General features: G+C 37.4%; 1 protein-coding gene across 2 annotated transcripts in view; it reads right to left on the reverse strand.

Moving 5' to 3' along the window:
• Positions 1 to 22904, reverse strand: part of Cpne3 (copine 3) — a 146882-nt gene that overhangs the window by 102032 nt on the left and 21946 nt on the right. The window contains exons 11-17 of one of the 2 annotated variants that reach the window (XM_051160594.1): positions 20222 to 20381; positions 17599 to 17732; positions 17356 to 17496; positions 12793 to 12913; positions 9123 to 9227; positions 6063 to 6159; positions 5197 to 5265 (exon numbers count right to left, since the gene is read on the reverse strand). In XM_051160594.1, the coding sequence (XP_051016551.1) occupies positions 5197 to 5265; positions 6063 to 6159; positions 9123 to 9227; positions 12793 to 12913; positions 17356 to 17496; positions 17599 to 17732; positions 20222 to 20381 (827 nt within the window). Of the gene's footprint in view, positions 1 to 5196; positions 5270 to 6062; positions 6160 to 9122; positions 9228 to 12792; positions 12914 to 17355; positions 17497 to 17598; positions 17733 to 20221; positions 20382 to 22904 lie in introns of those variants that run through there. The other variant, XM_051160599.1, reaches the window with a different exon arrangement.

A 22904-nucleotide genomic window follows, 5' to 3' on the forward strand; every position in this document is an offset into this window, starting at 1 on the left:
TAGTCATATAGCAAAGTCAACAGTCTTTTAGACACCCCTTTGCCAAATTCTGGCATTCTACTAACCCTATTTTGTGAGTCCTGATCATTTCTATTTTCATTACACGCTTGTGTATACTTCTCTGTCTCAACCCTATGCTGCTTTACAACACTGCCTTAGGCACTTTGCTAAAAAGATACACTAGCTTACAGCACGCTTAGAACCCTTTGCTGCTAAAGCCACAGAAGATTCAGGATGACAGATGGAAGGCTAGTGTCGGCTTATACTTTTTAACAGTGTACACTCTTCTTTATTGTCATGTGCTTTGTCTCTTTGGCCTAGAACCCTCCATGTGAATGTCTCATCTGTTTACCAACAACCAGCCTAAATGCTAGAGCCTCTTCTAAGAAGGTTGCCTACAGCATCTCACACAGCTCTTTGCTTCTATTTTAGCCTTTCTATCACAACTGACAGTTTTCCCGCACTAGATTAAAATAAGCACAGTCATTTTTGGATTATTAGTAAATTTTTAATTTAGTGAATGTTATGCTGAAAACCAAGACAAAGGATTACTTGAAAATACTTCAAAGAGATCTGTTTCAAGAAATTGGCCATTATATTTGTGCTGCTTCATAAAGAACGGAGGTGTTAATAAAACATACTCATTTTTTTTATTGGTGCTTCTATAAATACCAAAGTACTGTTCTTTAGGTCTGGATTTGAGTCTGATGTACTCAAAATAGACAAAATCAAATTTGCTAATCTGTCTTTAAAAAGGGAAGAGACTTGCCCATGTATTTTCCATGTAACCTGAAAAAACTTTTTATTCTAAATCTAGTGAAGTTTAAAGCTGCTACATTATTATAAAGATGACAGTAGTAGGACACCATGGCCCATCTTACTGAAAATCATTAAGGCTAATGCATCACAGATGAGATCACTGTTTACCTTAGTTATTACAAATTGTTACAAATCAAAGTCATTGTGATCACTTATTTTTATCCATTTGTTCATTAGAATACTGATTTCTATTTTCCCTTGTTTGAATTAAATCCTAACCCCATCTCAGACAGTTTTGGGTTTGGTCTGAGCTTGTTTCACGGCTTTCAGTCTCTTGTAGTCTTAACTCTTCATCTCTTTCCATAACTGAAATCCAACAACATGTCGTTTCCTCTAAAGCCAATAGTAAAAGTGTTCTGTTTCTGAGGCACACCTTGGTCAGCTATGTAACATATCTGAATTTCTTAATATATATATTTTTGGTTGTGCTTCATTCACTTAAGGCTTTGGTTTAGAGGACTTATTTCATTGTATTCATATGGATGAGGAATAGTGCCGTGACCTTCTATTTCTTTGCCCTTGATCATTCTTGAGTGATCTGTTGCTCTATTTTCTTCAGTTACTGACCTCAGGATCTTATGTTTAATATTGTCACCCCAATGAAGGACATTTTTAAATTAATACGTTTTCTGAACATGTCTTTCAAGTTTATTTCAATGAAAACGCAAACCTGTTAAGCTAATACTTTTACCACCATACAAATTACACCAGGCGGCTATAAGCATCTTAAGTAGAATAAAACAGTAACCATTGTTGCCCACATTTTAAAAAAAGTTTAAATGCCACCAGCCTTTAAACAAAACTAATACTAGCACTCCTCAAAACACTCCCTAACACAAAGGAGTTGAACAAATTCATATTATAAGGCTAGTAGTACCTAAAGTGGATAAAGCAAAAAAAGAGAAAATTATAGGATGTTATCCCTGATGAACACTGATGTAACAGTTTTCAAGAAAGTACTGGTGAATCAAATTGAATAAAACACCAAAAATTTCAGTTATGAGGCTGCAGAGATGGTTCAACAGTAACAAGCACTGTTTGCTCTTCCAGAGGACCCAGGTTCATGTCCAAGCACTCACATAGTGCCTAGTACCCATCTGCAACTCCAGTTCCTAGGGATCCAATGCTTTCTGGCCTCCAGTGGCACAGACATGAAGTACAGACACCCATACTGGCAAAAACTCATACATGGAAAATTGGAGAAAAACATTCATTATGACTGAGTTTCATTTCAGGAATTCAAGAATGATGGAAAATATGCAAATCAGTCATTTATTACCTCATAGTAATACACTCAAAATCAGAAGTCACCTGATCATATCAATGGATATAGAAAAGGCCAATATGAGAAGACTTTTGATAGTAGAACATCACTTCAAGATAAAAGCCCTGAGGAGGCTAAGAATTGTAGCAATGTGCTTCAACATAGTAAAAGGACATACATGACAAATCTATAATCAACATTGTGGTAAGTGAGCAGGAAACAAACAAATCAAACCATTTCCACTAAGCCAGGAAGATAAATGAATGTCTACTTTCCCTACTCTTATTTTATATAGTTCTTTTAGTATTAACTAAAACAATAACAGATGGAAACAAATAGGAAAGAAAAGAAGTGGGATACCTTCATACTTGCACAGTATGATCCTTTATGTCAGAGACCGTAAACACCAGATTTTATAACTAATAAACACTGAAAGTAGCAGGACACAAAATCAACATAAAAATTGATAGCTTTCTTCTACACCAAGAATGACCTTGCCAAGAATGAACTTAAGCAAACACCCCCATCCACAATAGTTTTAAAACAAAAACCCACCAATGAATAAAGCTGGGGATAAAAGTGAAAGACCTCTACAACAAAATTATTAAAATACTCAAGAGAGAAGTAGACACCAAAAGAGAGAAAGACCAGTTATATTCATGGATTAGTAGAATTAATATTGTAAAAATGACCATATTACTGAAAGAAATATTCAGATTCAATGCATTCTCCATTAAGATTCCAACGGCATTCTACACAGAGAAAACTTAGTCTTAAAATTTATATGAAAGCATATTAGACCATCCCTTAGGTATGTACTTAAAGGACATTGACATTCTATGGTGATTCTTATAGTCTGTTTCAAAAGATCCCAAATGGCAAAGGAATCCTGACCAAAGAGAACAATGCTGGAGATACTACTTTACCCAACTCAAAGTTATACTAGAAAGCCAAAAAACAAAACAGATCAACACAATAAAATAAATAACCTAGAAATAAATCCAAACATCTAAAACCAACTGACTTTTGACAAAGATTCAAAAAAAAAAAAAAAAAAAAAAAATCCATGCTAGAAAACAAAATATATGTTCTTCAACAAATAGTGCTGGAAAATGGATGTCCATGTATAGAAAAATAATTTTTTCTTTATTCTTTACCTCCTATTAATTTAAAGTTTATCATCAAATGTAATATTGAAACGGCTAGGAGAAAGCAAAGGAAAATACTTCCATAGAGAGGATGCTCAGAAAAGTAGTCCTATAACTCAGGAAGTAAAACCAAGTATTGAAAAATAGGTCCCATGAATTTACAAAACCTGCATAGCAAAAGAAACAAATGAATAAGCAGACAGTCTAGAGAGCAGGGCAAAGACTTGCCAGCTATGCATTTGACTAATGACACGAGGATATGGATGATTAAATACTAAAAGCCAAGCAACCAAATCAAATGGACTAGTGAAATGGGCAGTTCCCAAGATAAAGAAATGGCCAATAAATATACAGAAAAAAAAGTTAATTGTACTTAGCTATGAGAGAAATACAAATCAAAACTACACTGAGATTCTATGTCATCCCAGTCAGAATTGCTATCCTGTAGACAAGAACACATGCTGGTAAAGATGTGAGGAAGATGGCCCTAATGTACTGCTGGTGGAAATGTAAATAGTCCATCTGCTATGGAAACCAGTTTGCAGAGTTCTCAGAAAAACTAAAAATATAACGTCCACAAGATGACCCAGTCATGCCATTCCTAGGTATGTATGTGAAGAAGGTCTCTAAATCAATAGACCACAGTGAACCCTGTGTAGCCTGTGTTTCAACAGTATTCAGAAAGGCAAACTATGCTATGAGCCTACAAGGAAAATGAGGTGTATATGTAGACTAGCAATTATATTTTGCTTCAAAGAATGAAGTTGTGTCATCTGAAAGAAAATATTCAAATAACATATTAAGCAAAGTATGACAAATATCACATGTACACATGTATGGGACATCAAAGTAGAAGCAAGACTCAGAATGAACGGGAATAATGGGGAGTGTGGCAGGGGCGAGGAAGAGATTTAACTTGGTCAAAGTATACGATGTATTTGCATGAAGACGTCTGTACCAAATTCACATGCTATATAAGGAATATATGTCAATAACTTGGATATTAATATGAGAAAACACATACATTCAAACATCAAGACTTCACAAACACAATATTTAGTGCTTCATAAATGCCCACTTTATAGTATCAGGGAATAGCTTGGCATTCCTGCTTTTGTTTTATTTTATGCACTTATTTACCCACTATTGTTTCTACACATATAGAAACACCAAGGCAATGAAAAGCCAAATCATGGCGTAGGATGGAAACAGCTCTGAGCTCCTGAAGGGCCTACTCATCTGGAAGCTGCCAGCTGTGGTGGGAGTCATGCATTCTCTTTCATGCACTTCTCTGTTACTCTTACTAGATGATTTCTCTCAAAGCCCATTACTTGGTTTTTTAGTTCTTTAAACCTTTAATTTCCCTTATAAGGAAGGCCAAATTACAAGAATAAAATGGGCTAAATCATGGTTTCTAATTATGTTCACATTTTCTGCCTCACTAAGTTAGTCAATTATGTTCAGGTTTTCTGACTCACTTTGTTCCAGTCACTTGAGTCAAATTCCAGTTCTTGATTCAGGGGTGTTGCTTTCTTCAGCATCTATTCCAAGAATATTCTACTTTTTCTTATAGCAGGCTATTTATTAAACTTAAGTTAAACATTGTCCTTTCCAAGGAATCTGTCTCATCATCTGAGTCCATAGAAGATTCACTCCAATTGTACAGCACACTTTTCCTTTTAGGTATTTGTTTATCTTTTCTGCCCTACAAGTACTTCATAAAAATGCAAAGAGTGATTCCATCCTACTTGCTATATAATGGGTACTCTAAATATTCACTGAACCAATGGACACACTACTAAAGCTATACCAACTCACTCCAGAGCATTTAGTCACAGAACTAATTCTGTTTAATAAATATGTCACTATAACGGCTCTTACCTGCTACCAAAAAGGCAAAACAAAATAAGACAACAACAACCAAACCCTCTCTGGCCCTCACCTGTCTAGGACTCTTAAACTTACCATGTATGGCTTCTTGGTAACCAGGTGTCTTTGCCAACTTTTTCAATACAAAACTTTTGAGGCCCATTACTTCCTAAATCAAAAACATAAGATAAGTTAATGTTTATCTGGTTTGTCCTTTAAAACTAACAGAAGCATATCACGTTGTTATATGAATGATACAGAGTAAACTGACAATTTCATACGATAATCTACTTCTGCACTGGGAAGCTTTTTGGTGCTGCAGAGGTACTGAGGTAAGAATTATATCCACAGAGAGAAAGGGAACTCTTTTTACACAGTCTTCCTTCCCTAGCTCTTAGTCATCTCCTCTCTGATGACACTTCCATTTTATCTCACAAATTGTGGTGGTTTGAATGAGATTGGCCCCACAGGATCCTAGATTTGAATGGTTGGTCACCAGGGAATGGCACTATTTGAAAGAATTAGGAGGTGTGGCCTTGTTAGAGGAAGTGTGCTACTGGGGGTAGGCTTTGAGGTCTCAAAAGCCATTGCTAGGCTCAGAGTCTTTCTCCTCCTCCTGCCTGTGGGTCCAGATGTATAACTCAGCTCCTCCTCCAGCACCAGGCCTGCCTGGATTCTGGCCATGCTCTCTGTCATGACAATGGACTAAACCTCTGAAGCTGTAAGGCAGCCCCAACTAAATGCTTTCCTTTATAAGAGTTACCATGGTCATAGTGTCTCTGCACAGCAATAGCACAGTGGCCAAGACACCCACGTTTTCAGTACCAATGGCTGTTTCTTTTTTATGAGAGAAACCTTACCTATAACCCCCAAAACTAGTCATTACACTTAACACTACTGCATGTCTAACAACTATTATCACAAAATTAACTTCAGAGAAACTGCAGTGGATCTGCATTTACCCATGAGCTCGGCAAATCCTCCTAAAGGTAAGCGACAGGTTCCAGTGACAAACTGCAAGAGTCGCATTCTTACTTCATTATCAGTCTCTTTCACAAACTGTATGACAAAATCAAGTGTACTTTAATATAAAATAATGGCAAACATCTCATCAATAATAAACAACAAACAGGTGAAAATGTTTTGAAAAACTAACACTGAAACTGGTTCAAGCGATAAAGCACAAACATGTGTAGTTCCACTTAGGTACACTGTAGATCTCACTTCAGCTAACCCTCACATGACACCACAACCAGCCACTTTGCCACCTATTACAAATGGGAAGTAAATGGGAAGCGTGGCGACCCTAAGCCACTTGACTACAGTAACGTGTCTATAAGGTACGCTTGTCTCTTACTGAGGGCTGCAGGGGAATACTATGCCAGGCGTTTCTCATTTACTTAGATTTCACAACAAGCAGAAGGCCCTGCAGTCATTAGTACTCTCACCACACATGTAAGAAAGGGAGGCCCGCAGAGTTTAAGTAATTTGTCTTTTTAAACTGCTAAAAAGTAGAGCATTTGCACTCTGGTCTCACTGAACTCTAAACCACCGTTAAGCTGTGTCAACTACCCCTTATTAAGCTACAAAAAATAAATGAACATTTCCCCATTGCTTTTCTCTGTGCTATTTTTTACTATTAAACCTTTTTTTTTTCAAACTTTCTATGCCCTTTACTAAAGATGTCTCTTCAAAACATGTTTGATGACAAGGTCTTTTGAAAGAGGAATGCCAGAGGGAAATTCAGTAAAATAATGAATGAATTGATTTGAATATAACAGAAAACCAGCAACTTGAGAGGGCAGTTTGAAAACAAAAGGCTTCTTTGAAATAGGGACTGCACATGTGGTGGCTAATTCCATTATGCGCTTGACTGGATTAATTAACGCCTAAGGCCTTATTAGTGAGGCACAAGCTCTGGGGTGTCAGTTAGGTGTTTCCAGAGAACATGAACTGAAGGACTGGGCCTCCCCTGTTGTGGGATGCACCAAGGAGTCCCAGGCTGGAGTAAAGGGAAGCAGACCATTCTGCTTCCTGGTCTGCACAGCTATGACAAGCTCCTAAGGTCAAAGCTGCAGCTACTCTTACATCATGCTGTGACTCTTAAAACTGGTGGTCAAAATAAAATGTTCGGCCCTTAGGTTGTTTCTTGTCAAGAATTTCGTCATAGTAATGAGAAAGTAGCTAATGCAACACCTTAATTAAACATAAGACAAAACGCTTTGCTAATCCAGACAGATGCATACAGTCTGTTGTGGGAATGTGACAGCCAGCTGTAACCGGACGGCACTGTGTTGGCCCAGTCATTAGAGTGCTCAGACCTGAGTAATAATTTACACAGGTCCTCAGCGATGATAGGGAGCCAGGCATCCATTCCTTAAGGGTCATTTAACCTTTTGTTCTGGAATGCCTGGGGACCTAGTGGCCTGCAGGTGTGATAATACTAGGACAATGGGCTGTGAGATATTAACAGCTGCCTTTGCTTTGCTTGTTGCCATAGGAAAGGAATCAAATAGTGTTTGTATTACTCTAACTGAGTGAAGTAAATCACTTCCTGCCTTGCTGTGAATGCCATGGACAGCTGTAATACACACCTTTCCGCTGCACACCTTAAAACCTCACCTTAATTCCCTTCTGCTTGGCTCCTATGCTTCTTGCCCTCCTTTTGAAGTAGTAAGAATAATCTAACCTGAACTGGAATTGAGGCCAAGTCTCTGGTTTCTTCCAGTGGAATTGAATGCCATAACTCCATCAAGATATGGGAAACACACTTTATTACAAGCTGTGACACAAACCTCACCATTTACCAAATTCAAACAGTTCAGAAATACCAATACTCATTTAGGTTTCTATGACTGAGTTTCCAAGTTCTTTACACGCACATGTGTAAGGAAGGAGCACAATGGGGAACATCCATGCACACGCTGCTTGATTTCCAGCTCAGGTGTTTTAGTTTGAAAGCAGACTTACTCCTGAGTAAATAGGAGTATCAGATGCTAGTTTTTAAAAACTGCCTTCTCAGATTGGCCTCAAACTATTAAACCCCCTTTTTTCTGTCCCCTCCTCTTCTTACCTTTTAGAAAAGTTAAGTTCATATCCTATAGCACATAGGGTAGCATACTGTAGTTTATTCATTCCTTCCCTGTACACCTTTGAGATCTGTTGGCATACAGAACTCAGTTGCATTAGGCACTTTGGTGTATGGTATCTTGTACATGTTGACAGATATTTTAAGACAGGTTTCCAGAAGGGGAAACACATTAAAATATTATGCAATAAACTAATGGGAATCATCCTTATGAAAAGATGTACCTTTTTGGAAATCTCCTCATGATAATATAGAACCTAGCTTTTCATGTGAATGTGAAAATGAACAGAAGTCCAAGCATTAAGTTGCTCAAATGAGTTGTAGTTAGTAATATACTTTTGGTAAGAATATTCCAGGATTAGAGATTTAAAATCTTCAGTGTATAAAACAAAGCAAAACAAAGTGTCTCGTAAATATTAGGATGGTGGACTCGGATGTTCTGAGACCTACCAGATCAATTTAAGCCAAAACACCATAAGAACAAAAAGTCAATCTTTTATAATACTGCCTGAATTATTCCAATTCTTTAGCATATGATCATCTTCAGAAGCATTTAAAAACCACATTGACCTTATCACTAAAAATGTACACCTGGTTACATGTGGTGGAGGATGCCTGTAATCCTAGCACTGAATCAAGACCAGCGTGGGCTATTGAGGTAGGCGCCATCTCAATGTGCAGCCCGAACAAATCCAAAACCAGCCAAACAAATCCCCATGGTCCTTCACTTCCAGAAGCATGGAGAATGCATAGTATATTTGTAATATCACTAAGGACTATTCATAACTCCATCTAGAAAATAATGAGAGAACTGGAAGGCTAAAACAGGTCCAATGTCTCAAAAGTAATAAACTACTTTAAAACCACTTTTTATGAGAAAACAAATGAAATGATTTGTCTCTAACAATAACAATAAACAAAACAAAACAAATACCTGCCAAAACCAAATAATTTGCTTGCTGTTTCTTGTATAATGTCGATAAACAGTGTTTCTCTGCCAGTCTGCCAAATCAACCTCTTGCATGCCACACAGCATAACCTAGGGAAGGAGCACAGTATCAGCCACAACAACAATTAGGGAGACTATGGGTTTTTGCTGTTGATGTTTCTTTGTCTATTTATTATTTATAGGAGTTGTAAAAATATATTCTGGATAGATTAGTTTGTCACAGTAGCTTCTACCAGTATGTTGGTGTTTTCCTTCGCCCCCTTCCTGAGGTAGTGTCTTACTATGTAGTCCTGGAAGGCCTAGAATCCACCATGTATACCAGGCTAGCCTAAAGGCCCAAAGACTGGCAATCTTGAGCCTGTCTTACCAATGCTGGGACTGCAGGTATCTGCCACCAAGCCTAGCCTCCCTTTCTTTCTTTCTTTTCTTTCTTTCTCCTTCCTTCTTTTTTCTTTTCTTTCTCCTTTAATGGTATCTTTTAAAGAATAGAATTTTTGCTTTTGAATGAAGTTAAGGCTGTTTTCTTTACAGTATCAAAATTTTTCTGTAAGCAACTTCTACCTATATATGAACATGTGCGGTGTTTGTATAAGCATGTATTTTATTTTACTGTGTAAACACCAAATGGAAGACTTGCTAGGGCATGGGGAAGATACACATTTAACCTTATAACCTGAGAAATTACCAAGACTATCCAAAGTGGGATTTCATTTAGCCTACTATTTTTGGCTTAATTTTAGGCATTCATGTTTATACTTAATATTCATTTAAAAGTAATCTTTGGATGAGGTAGGAGGCAAAGTTAATTTTCTTTCACATGGATATCCTATTTGTTGAAATGGCTTTCCCCTTTCGACTGAAAATAATTTGACAATACATGTTGGGCTGTTTCTAGATTTGTTTATATGCCATAAATCAAAATATATACATCTCTCAAGTATGTCTGTTTAAAACTTATTTTGGCCATCCAAGAGCTCACCACTGCTTTTATGAAACTCTACTGGGATGTTGACTATTGTGTTTTTAGATCAACTTGGAGAGAATTGATATATTATCAATGTCAAGCTTTCCAATATGTAACATACTTCATGTCTCATTAAGTCTCTAAATTTTAAAAAAATATGTATTTATTATTATGTATAGAGTGTTCTGCTTTCTGTGCACACCAGAAAATGGCATCAGATCCATTATAGATGGTTGTGATCCACTATGTAGTTGCTGGGACTTGAACTCAGGACCTTGGGATGAGCAACCAGTGCTTTTAACCTCTAAGCAATCTCTCCAGCCCAAGTCTCTAATTTTTCTGAGCAGTATTTTGGGGTTTTAGTATAGGTGACTTGTATTTAGTAATATTATTTCACCCTTTTCTGACATATTTATGACAAAAGTATTCAACTTTTAAAAGGAGAAAATTTTGAAACATGCTACATTGAGGACATTATGGTAAGTGAAATAGAGTCATAAAAACACATACATGATCTCATTTAATAAAAATAAAGCAAGAGGAACATAAGGCTTTAGGTTTAATGAATTTCAATTTTATAAGATGGACGAATTCCCAGGACCTGATATATCATGATGCAGTCATACATAATATTACTGAACTGCAAATTAAAAATCATTAAGATGGTAAATTTTGTATGTATTTTATTCTATGTAAATAAATCCACTCCCCCCTCCACACACACACACAATAGGGTTTCTCTGTGTAGCAGCCCTGGCTGTCCTGAAACTCGCTCTATAGACCAGGCTGGCCTCAAACTCACAGAAACTCTCCTGCCTCTGCCTCACAAGTGCTGGGATTAAAGGTCTGTGCCACCACCACCAGCTTAACTCACTTCCGGTGTATGCCCAACAACCTTACTTACATGTAGTCAGGATTACTAGTAATTCATTTAAAAATCTCATCTTTTAAGTAAGTCATTGCTAAATTAAGATTTCTGAAACATCCCTAAATTATTAGTCGTGATCAAATCCCTCTTTATGACTTCTAACAGGTGATAACGATTTGATGATATGGTCCTTGTAACACCATTGTCCTTAAAACATCACAGAACATAAAACACACCCAATGCCACATATACTTAGATAAATGAGAAGAATCAATATTGTACTAAAGTGTGCAGACATTGTTGTGTAAAATGATAAGACAAGCCATACATGGTGGAGTACTCCTGGCCCACCAAGACTGGGGAGGCTGAAGCAGGGGGATTATGATTTCAAGGCCAGTCTGCACAGAAGACGACCTTGTCTTGAACCAGAACACTGGCCATGATTATTACTGTTGCTCTATAATACAGACTGAGATCATGGATGGGGGGAGATTCCTCCAGAAGATCTTTTATTGTACAGGATTGTTTTAGCTATTCTGATTTTGTGTTTTTCCATATGAAGTTGAGAATTGATCTTTCAAGGTCTGCAAAGAATTGTGTGGGTATTTTGATAGGGATTGCATTGAATCTGTAGATTGCTTTTGGTAAGATGGCCATTTTTAGTATGTTGATCTTCCCAATCCACAAGCATGGGAGATCTTTCCATCTTCTGATATCTTCTTTAATTCCTTTCTTCAGAGACTTTAAGGTTTTTTTCATACAAGTCTCTCACTTGCTTGGTTAGAGTTATACAAAGATACTTTATATTGTCTGTGGCTATTGTCAAGGGTATAGTTTCCCTAATTTTTTTCTCAGCCTGTCTGTCATTTGTATGCAGGAGAGCTACTGATATTTTTTTAAAGTTTCACTTTACACCTTGATTGCAGCCCCCCTTCCTTGTTGCCTCCTGATCCCACCTTCCGTCCCTCATACCCTCTCCCTCCCTCCCCTAGTTCTCAGAAAGGGGAGCCCTCCTCCCCTGACATCTGATCTCAGCCTATCAAGTCTCATGTGGACTGCCTATATCCTCTTCCTCTGTGGCCTGGCAAGGGGGAAGTGGACATGAGGAGGCTAGAGTCCATGTCAGAAGTAGTCCCTACTCCCTATATTATGGGACCCACAAGGAGACTGGCTGCCTATCCAGTACATCTAAGCAGAGGGTCTTGGGACAGATGCTGAAACTCGCTGCTGGACTCTGGGCAGAGTGCTGAGAGTGGTATGGAAGAATGGGAGGATGGAAGGACCCAGAGGGTTCAGGAACCCCACAAGGAGACCATCAAAGCTGGACCCAGGAGGGCCTGCACCAACTGTTGCACCAACTAAAGATAATGCATGCAGTAATCCTAGGTCCCCAGTTCATAAATAGGCAACGGACAGCTCATTCTCCATGGTTGTGGGAAGAGTGAGGACCGCCTCTGACATGGTGCTCTTGCCATCCCCCGATCTGATCACTTCTTGCAGGGGAGGCTGGGCAGACACACAGAGGAAGGGGAAGCAGGCTATCTGGATAAGACCTGATAGATTGTGGTCATATGGTGGGAGAGGGGGTTCCCTTCTGTCTAGGGCAGGGGAATAGGGTGGAAGAGAAAGGGAGGGTGGGAACGGGAAGATACAAGTGAGTGGATAACAATCCGCATGTAATCTGAATAAATTAATAAATTAAAAACAAAAACAAATACACTGACCATGGAGACTAGAGATGAGGTGAGAGTGGGAAGGGAGGGGAAACACTGACCCATCCCCTCATCAGCATTCCCTATGATTATATACTAAAAGAGCCTAACCTCCAGTTCTTTTTCATCGAAGTACTGTAGCCACTGAAGAGGAACAACTTCATTAAACCCATCAAGGAAAGCTTTGGTCTGTTCTTGTACTCCTCGAGAAAAACGCCATTCTGTCATTAAACTGAAAATAAAGACAGTATTTGAAAATAGGTAATTTATATACAAAGTTAAGGGACAAAAACACTAAGAAAGCTTTAAATTCCATCTCTTTTCCAAATATATAACCTAAATATATGCACACAACAAGCATGAATATATGCATAAATGTGACTTTTAAAGTTAACATTATTTTCCATTAATACATTCATTCTATCTTTTTAGTTACTTTTATTTTTTTGAGATCACAATTTAATTATAACCTTTGTCCCTTCCCTTTCTTCCCCCCCAAAGCCTCCTATATTATATACCCTTCTCATATTTCATTTAAAGAAAATCCAGAATAATTCATTTCTTGACACATATGACCTACAATAAATACATGAAGAAGATATAAACAACTTAAATGGATCTATAAAAAGCAGTGAGAGCAAAGCAGTAATAAAGTATCTTCCAAGTAAAATGGCTCAGGTCTCTATGGACTCACACCTGCAGACCTACATCAATGCTTTTCATAGTAGTCCAGAAAGTACAAGAAAGTCCATCACACTCATGCTACAAAGCCAGTTATCACTTAATGTCAAAACTTCACAAGGAGACACAGTCTGACATACATAAATACATACATATGAGAGACAAACTCAGCAGACTCTGAGATTATAGGATAGAAATCATATGAGATATCTCAGTAGATGGAGAAAAGGACTTTGACAAAGTACGACCCTTAAAGACATGAGCACTGAAGAACCTAGTTTCATATGACAACATAATGAGGCTCTATTTGAAAAATCTAAAAGCATTGTAGTAAATGAGGAAAAACTTCAATTCATTTCTGAGCAGAAATGAGACAAGGTGCTTACGTACTATACTACTTGAAGTCTTCAACAGAGTAATATGGCAAGAAAAACCAAAAGGTCAAAGTAGGAGCAAGTCATGTTAATTCTGTTTGCAAAGAATATGATTCTGTATATGGCAAATGCTGAAGATTGCACAACAAAAACTTCTTAGGACTAATAAATGTGTTTAGGAAAGTAACAGGCACAAATCAGTACACACATATTTATCAACTATTAATAATTTTATAAAAATAAGTTAAAAGATTTTCTATACATCAGTAATGAACATACCAAAAAAAGAATTAAGAAAAACAATCACTATCATAAGTCAAAGAAAGCTTTGGTCTGTTCTTGTACTCCTCAAGAAAAATGCCATTCTGTCATTAAATTAAAAATAAAGCTTAGGAATTACTCTAATCAAGAGAGTAAAGGTAGTGAAAAGTATTAAAGCATTAAAGAAGGAATCTGCAGAAGACAGAAGATGGAACCCTCCCATACTCATGGAGCAGCAGAATTAATAGCATGAAAATAGCTACACTAGCCAGGTGGTGGTGCCCACTTTTAATCCCAGCACTCAGGGAGGCAGAGGCAGGTGGATCACTGTGAGCTCTAGGTCAGCCTCATCTACAAAGTGAGTCCAGGACAGACAAGGCTACACAGAGAAACTCCGTCATAAAAAAAAAAAAAAAAAAGAAAACAGCTACTCTCCTTAGTTGTCGGTGCTTTAGTCTCCATAAGCCCCCCCTGGACCCAGGTTAGTTGACTCTGTAGGTCTCGTGAAGTTCTTTCCCCCTCTGGGTCCTTCAATCCTTTGGACCTAGATTTCCTACACAGCCTAGTCTTCATGTGGGTCCCCTAGTAAGTGGGGTAGGGGCTGTCTCTGAAATGAACTCTGTTGCAAATAAATAAACCTAAAAGCAAAAGGCAAAACAATAACAAAAAACATAGCTATACTATCAATAGCAAGATACAGACTGAATGGAAGCCTTGTCAAAATTCCAGTAACACTGAAAAAAAAAAAAAAAAAAAAAAAAAAAGCAAAAAGTCCCTAAAATTTGTAGGGAAACACAAAATACCCCAGATAGCCTAGCTATCTAGAACAATGCTGAAGGTATATCACCATGGCAATTTCAATTTATACTGAACCACAGGCAGAAAAACAAATGGTCTAGCTCAAAATCAGACATATAGAACAATTTGATAAAAATAAAGGCACTAGAGTTACACAGCTACATGACTTTTGTCTAATGAATGGTTCTTGAAAGATGAGGTACAAATGGCTAAAAAACACATACAAATGTCCAACATCACTAGTCATGACAGCAATGCAAATTAAAACTACACAGAGATTTCATCTCACCCTAGAATGGCTACCACAAAGAAAACAACAAATTCTAGCAAAGAAGAGAGAAAAGAGAATCCTTATATACTGCTGACCAGTGTATTCTGGCTTGTTGCTGTGATAATTAGTAAAAACAAAAACAGTACAACTCTCAGAGAAGAACATACTAATTGTTTATCCAATAGCAAACAGCTCTGAAAAAAAATATATATACAATTGAAAGAGACAGTATTTAGGAATATACATGTATATACATATACACATAAGACAACTAATGAAAAAGGAGTACATGAATTTGAAAGACAACAGGGTACATGGGAGAGGGATTGAAGAAAGAGAAAAGGGAAATGTTGTAATTATATTATAGTCTCCACTTGATGAAAATGGGTACAATTAGAGATGATTATGTTAAATGAAGTAAACCAGACAGAAAAGCATATATTTCATGCTTCCTTTTACTTGTGAATCCAAGATTTTATAAAGATATGTGAATCCATTTTTTCTATTCAAAGATGTATTGTTTTGTTTTTCAAGACAGGGTTTCTCTGCGTATCCTTGGCTGTCCTTGAACTCATGTTGTAGACCAGGCTGGCCTTGCTTCCGCTTCCCTGAGTGCTGGGATTACAGGTGTGCACCACCATGCCTGGTGTTCAAAGCTGTATGTTTATTACATGTGTATGAGTGTTTTGCCTACGTGTGTGCCTGTGTGCCATGTGACTGCCTGGCGCTTACAGACGACAGAGAGAATAGGATCTCCTAGACTTGAAGTTACAAATGGTTGTGAATGGGAACCGAACCGGGTTTTTTACAGGAACAGCAAATGCTCTTAACTGCTGAGCCAATTTTCTAGCTGTCCTGTGTGACATGAAAACAGAAAAGGGACTGGGTGGGGAAGGGAAGGAGCATAAGTAAGGCGGCAGTAAGGCCAAGAGGAGAAAATGGAAGACTGAATGTAGTCAAAGACCATGAGTTCTTGAAATTTCTTTATAAAACCTAATACCATGCACACTGAATAAATACTAATAAAACAGTTATTATGTACAAGTTAAAAACTGGAATGTGACCGGGCGTGGTGGTGTACTCTAATCCCAGCACTCAGAAGGCAGAGGCAGGTGGATCTCTGTGCATTTCAAGGTCAGCCTGGTCTACAAAGCAAGTCCCAGACAGCCAAGGCTACACAGAGAAACTGTACCACCACATGCCTTTAATCGCAGCAAAGGCAAATAGATCACTGAGTTCAAGGCTAGGCTGGTCTACAGAGTTTCCGAACAGCCAAGACTACATAGAGAAACCCTGCCTTGCAAAACCAAAATAAATAAACAATAAATTTTTTTAAAGAGCAGGATTACAGCATGGAATGAAGTGACAGTGAAAGGTTAGTTTCCATACATGATTTTGCTTATTCCGAGCATAGCTTCAGTCCCTTCATATGTAAATGAGAAGCTACACAGTCTTTGCAAAATACTTTTTTAATTACAATTTTATTAGAGGGAGGGAGAGTGGGGATGGGAGGTAAGGAGAGATGGGACTACACCCAGGATGTAAAGTAAATAAATAATAAATTTTAAAAATTTATTATAAAAAACTTTATAATAAAAAAATCTACACCAGACCCCAAATCTATATATTTCTGTGAATTTTCTATACAAATAGCCACCCTGAAGCTGGGAAGCTTCACACTGGACGTTATGTTTTTACTATTGAATAAATTTGCATGCATTTATCCACCATCCAAAAATGAAAAGTCCTTGGCAGAATCAGAATTAGAAAAGCAAAAATGTTTATATCCTTCATGAATTAAGTGTCAGTTATCTACAGTCTTTCATTATCATCACCTAACAGTTACCCTTTCCTCTTTCCTGTTCTCCTTTGTCCATGTTATACTGTACCAACATGCACTTATGCACTTTTACACACACACGCACATGTGCACACACTCATCTAGAATTCACATGTGAGGAAGAACATTAAACTTCTCTTTATGAGATTTTGAAGATTGCAAAATCCCTTCCCAGCATCATTGTTCTCATGGCTTCTGGTCTGATCAAAAAGGAGATGTACACTGCAAATGGGCATGTGAATGATTAAACTCATCCTCCTATTAGAAAACTGGGAGCAGGAGCTGTGGATCAGTGTTAGAGCACACGGATCTGGGCCTAGCAGAGAAAGAACCTAAGGAGAAGTTCCCAAAAGGTAAAAACTAGTAAGATTCAGGGTGTGTATATAGGAGACTTCCAACTACATTCTGTAAGTTCTACAGACTGAGTTCAATCAGCTCTACCAACCTACCCAATATATTCATCTTTGTTTTCTTCAGTCACCAGGATATTGGAACCTCCCAACTTCAGATCGTGGGAAGTAACTTTTCCCAGAATCTCCATGTCTACAGAAAAGTACATTTCTAAGCCACATTCTTCAATGTTGTTATCTCTGAATTAAAAAAAAAAAAAAAAGAAAGAGAGAGTGTGCATATAAACAAAGTATATAAGTGGATTTCAAGTAAATACTTCTTTGAAAAAGAAATTTTCAAACCTTATCCAGATAAGGGAGTTATAAAACTCAGTATCAATAGATTCCAAATCCTTAATAGTAAGTTTTTTACTTAGCATACGCTTGTAGAATGGTAAAGAGAAACCAGTATCAATAAACTTTCCATGGAATAGAGCCTGTCAAGAAAAATAAAACATCTTACGTATATATTAAGAAATACTACTCAATTGTATAAATTATGAAAATTAAAATACTAAAAATGCCAAGTATAGAAAACAAAGTATGCAGTGAAACACTGCACAGGTCAAACATAATGTACACTCAAAACTATAAAATGACTTCCCCAACTTTTAAATATATATATTTTTTTGTTTTGTTTTGTTTTGTTTTGTTTCTTTCTTTCTTTCCTTCTTTCTTTTTAAATTTTTTATTAATTTATTCTTGTTACATCTCCATGGTTATCCCATCCCTTGTATCCTCCCATTCTTCCCTCCCTTAAATATATTTTTTAATAATTAACTTAGACACAGAAATGGTAAGCCACATGAACCTCTTTACATTCCTTTCTTATCTGCAGGACTTCTGTGTCTTTGTGCCTACACATAACGCCAATACAGGAAGAAGGACCAGTGAGCTTTGATCCCATGAATATCTAAAGCCACTCATTGAACCAATCATATTGGCCTCCAGTCCCTTATTCAGCTTATAGTCAATCACCAAGTCATTGAAATTATCCTCTTACATAACTTCAAACCTTCCTCCACTGTACTTCTGAAAAAAATCTCAAGTTTACACAAAAATTAGCTTAAAATTTCCTCTGCCTGGACCTTGGTAGAACATGTTAGAAGTGCATATGCCAAGCTAGCTAGTGGTGATCAGAACCTCAGAGGAAGAATTATTTATTTACTACATTCAGTTTCCATGTCTCAGATGACTAGTCACTGCTCCTCCTCTGTCTTCAAATATTTACTATAATTATTGCACACAGGCAATGGCAACCAGGAGAGCTTTTGGGTAGTCCACCCAGTCAGCTCACCATTAGCATCTGAGTTCCCATACTCTTATTGCAAATAAGCTAGCTCTGTATCACTTTTGTGAGCAATACAGGCTTCTCCCTTTCATTCAAGGTTCTTGCTCCCATACTCCTTGTGGACTTCATCAAATTCTTTGTTCTCAGCTGTGCTTGGTGGCACTTGATTATAATTCCAGCACACGGGCTCTCAGCCTGAGCTACAATAACAAAATGCTATTAGTTGTTACCAAACTCTCTATGATACTGTGCTACAAATGTTTCTGAAGCAGATGCTTACATTTTCTGTTTGAATATACACCAATCCTTCCATTCCAACACTCAAACATTTTTCACCTTGCTTAAGGGTTAACCATGGTCTCTACTTTGAAACACACTTCCTTCTTCCATTTTCTTCTGGGAATCATTTACTTGACTTTCTAATTTCAGGTAGTTTCCTTTGATTGATTTTATCACTCCTTTCATCTCCTCAGCTTACAAATACTCATTAAGTCCTCTGTCCATATTATTCCTTAACACAGTCGTGAGCTTTTGATATTCTCTCTGTGCTTAGAACTTCCAAATACCTCTTTCCAACCTGGACATCTCCTTATCGCCAGACTTGGAGACCTATCTGTTTTACACTTGTACTGGATGCCTATAGGCATCCTGAATGCAGAAGAAAGACAACATTGTTATTTTCCTTACCTACAGTATTTGCTCTTGCCAGCAAAGCCTCATCTTAGGAAATGGAAATTTCAAACAGATTACAAGCCATGCATTTTGGTGCCTCACTTTACTCCCATGCCTTGCCCTTGTTCTTTCTAACTTCAGACTATATCCTGAATCCAAACCACTTCTTACATCTATTACTCCACTGTAGAGACCCCAAATCACTATGACTTCAACAAATGATCTTTGTGTCCCACAGTTAGAGGATTTCTTATTGATGTTACTTAGTTCATGACACTGACCTACTTAAAACCCTTATATGATACTTATATGGTACTTCTTAATCTCATTCCTCACCATATTATCTCCCATATGTGCACTTCTAAAACCTGCAGCCTTGTCTCGCCGTTTCATGAGCCTAGAATGCTCTTCTTTAAGGTATCCATATGATCCCATCTCTTATTTTCATGTTCAGCCTTCAGAGGTCTCCTTTAACCCCTTAAATGAAAAGCAACACCCCGCCACACTCCGCTTTACAGAATTTAGATTCTAAGAATAGGAACTAGCATTTGTCACTGTTCTTTACGACTAGCATCTAGAAACAGGCATTGAATTATTGTAGGCTCTCTACAGATGCTTGCTAAATGAGTTAATGGATAATGTAGTGCATGCGATATGCATATGTATGTGCAGGCCCAAGGCTGATGCTGAGAGTCTTCCTAAATTATTCACCACCATATTGAGACAGAATCTCTCAATCAAACCTGAAACTTTCAGTGTCAGCTAATTTAGCTAACCAGCTTGCTCCAAGGATCCAATATTGCCTTCTGAGTATCAGTATTAGAAGCAGGACACTGGGGATCTGAACTCTAGTCCTTGAGCCTGTTTGGCAAGAAATTCACCCACCAAGCCATCTCCCTAGCCCCTAGAATACTTTTGAAATCAGCAATATGTAAATAAAATAACTGAAAGTTGGGCACTCACCATTGCAATAAAGCGACCAATAAAACAGAAGTATGAAAGATGATCAGGATTTATAGTTGATGCTGGATTTATCTGTAAACAATAGTTATTCTTGCCTGCATACTCAAATAAGCAATACATTGGGTTCAAAACTTCATGGGAAAGCAAGAAAAACCATTCTCTATAAGAAAATAAGTCAAGATTATTTTTAGTATTCACATATGTGGATATTTAAAAGGTCTTAAATAGATCCATAAATAAATAACTCACTCATACATACATTCACATGCGTGTGCACATTCACACAGACACACTCATTTCTTAGCCCTTCTCCATGTATATTTTATGATCTGGGTTTCCATTCAAAGACCCTGCTGGTCCTTCACTGTCAAACCGCAAACTCACTGTTTCTTACGTGTATGTTCTTTTCTACATCACACTTTTATTTGGCTATCTTTCTTTAAGATTAATTCAACCTATATAGATTACAATTTTCCTCAAGTCACACTTCACTCTAATTGCAGCAATTTTTGAAGCAATTTCAAATGATAGTGTGATATGCCATTGTGTTCACTGTGCAATAACAATCTGAATATATATTTTATGCACATAACCTCAAAGATAAAAGCCATGTCTATATATTTTTCAGTATTCTTGACTATTAACAGGCAATCTATAATATCTATTTAACAAGATATTTTGGGTTCTTTTGGAGGGATGCTTTTTACTTTACTGAGTCTAGGTATGGAATCCAGGACTTCATACATGTTAAGCCATGGATCACACCACTAAGCTAAGCATTTGGTGGTGACACTGCAGCACATAACTCCGCTGCTATAAAATGGTAAGGTGTTTTGTCTTGTTTTTTGAGATAAGGTCTTGCTACACAAGTCAGACGAGTCTGGAACTTGACATGAGCCCCAGGCTGGCTTTGAGTCTGTAGTAGTCCTCCTGTCTCAGGTTCCTAAGGGCTGCATAGCTGGCTTTTATAGAACAGTTTAAATTATATTTCAAATTTATTCAAAATGATGTTAAAAATAAAAAGTTAAATCTTTCAATGCTCTAAATATTTACTAACTTTGAGCTACCTATTTTGTTTCACTTTAGTATTTTTAACACAAAATAAACATTTACAAAATGTTCTAAAGTAAGATTCCAAACTCAAATATTTACTGTGATCAGTAAGTTCATGGGGGTTTGCCTTGCCAAAATCCTCATTCTTCATTATGAACCTGCTAATACATATTATTGGCTTTAAGGAAAGAAAATTTCTAGGCACATTAACCTAGTCTTCATATAATGATTGTAGCAGACAGTGGTACATGCTGTCTCTCAGGAGGAGTGATACTATCCTAAAGAATTTAGCCAATTGGTACCAGTAAAAGCAGAAATTTGGGCATACTGTTTTTAAAGAAATGCCAGAATTGTTGTTATTGTTGTTACTGTTGCTGTTTGGTTGGTTGGTTTTTTGAGACAGGATCTCACTATGTAGGTTTGACTGGCCTGGAACTTGCTAAGCAGACTGAGCTGGCCTCAAATGAAATCTGTCTTCCTCTGCCACCTAAATGCTGGGATTAAAGCTATCACCACATCTGGCTCGAGAAAAGACACAATTTTACATCTGGCTCGAGAAAAGACACAATTTTAGTTCTTCATCTCAATCAGGTAATGTATATAATACTAGCAAGCAATTTGAAATTTCCTAAGTCATCATGGGCCACCTCTACACTTATTCGTTTGAAATAGTAAGTGAACTAAGTAACTTCACTTTGTGATTGGGGACAAGTAAATTCTAGTAAGAATGTGTTTAAATGTACACTCACACACACTCATGCGTGCACGCACTCATGCACACATGCACGCACACATGAACCAGGAATAAAATTTCCAGTAGCTTCAGATCACTTTTAGACAGCAGCAAACCAGAGAAAACTGCATTGATCTAAAAGAAGAATGGCTGTGTATGACAAAAGCCTTTTCCCTAATACCAAAACAAAAGAGAGGTTCCTAACTAGAAAGAGGCAGAAGAACTAGAAAGAGACACAAACTAAGCTCCACACTCTCAAACTAGACATATGGGGCAGAAAGAATCATGACCCAACACATAGGAGGTAGCATGGCCTAAAGAAGAAAATGAAGAAAACAGTAAAACAGCAAATGAAGAAAAATCACATGAGAAGCAGCAAAACATAGGGCAATCCTGCAAACGGTAACATGAAGACAGGCTTCAGAAAACCAAAACAGGAAAAGCACTGGGGCCAAAATGATTAGAGAAAAGAGGACAGACGTGTTGACAAAGGAGATTCCACATACCCATGATTGATGTTCCTGAAGAAAGAAAAGAACAAATAGAACAGAAAAAAAATATTCAAAGATAAAATAGAAAAAACTTCCCTGAAATTAAAGCTCTTAATATGGTCCTTTAAAAAAGACCAAACAATTACAATGAAACTAATGAACTTTAAAGAGCGTATGGGCACCCAGAGAAGATTTTCTGACACAGGTTTGGCCTCATACTTCATAGTACTCACATTCAGCACTAAAACAACAGTGAAGCAGTACCTAAAAATGCTGGATAGACAATGCTGCACAAGAAATTTCTTTCTAGTTAGGTTGTGGTTTATATAGAAAACCAACAAACAAAATACTCCCAATAGGTAACAACTTTAGGACCATATCGCCCCAATGAACTCCTGATTAAGCA

Source organism: Acomys russatus, chromosome 2 (genome assembly GCF_903995435.1).
Source record: "Acomys russatus chromosome 2, mAcoRus1.1, whole genome shotgun sequence".
NCBI lineage: Eukaryota > Metazoa > Chordata > Mammalia > Rodentia > Muridae > Acomys > Acomys russatus.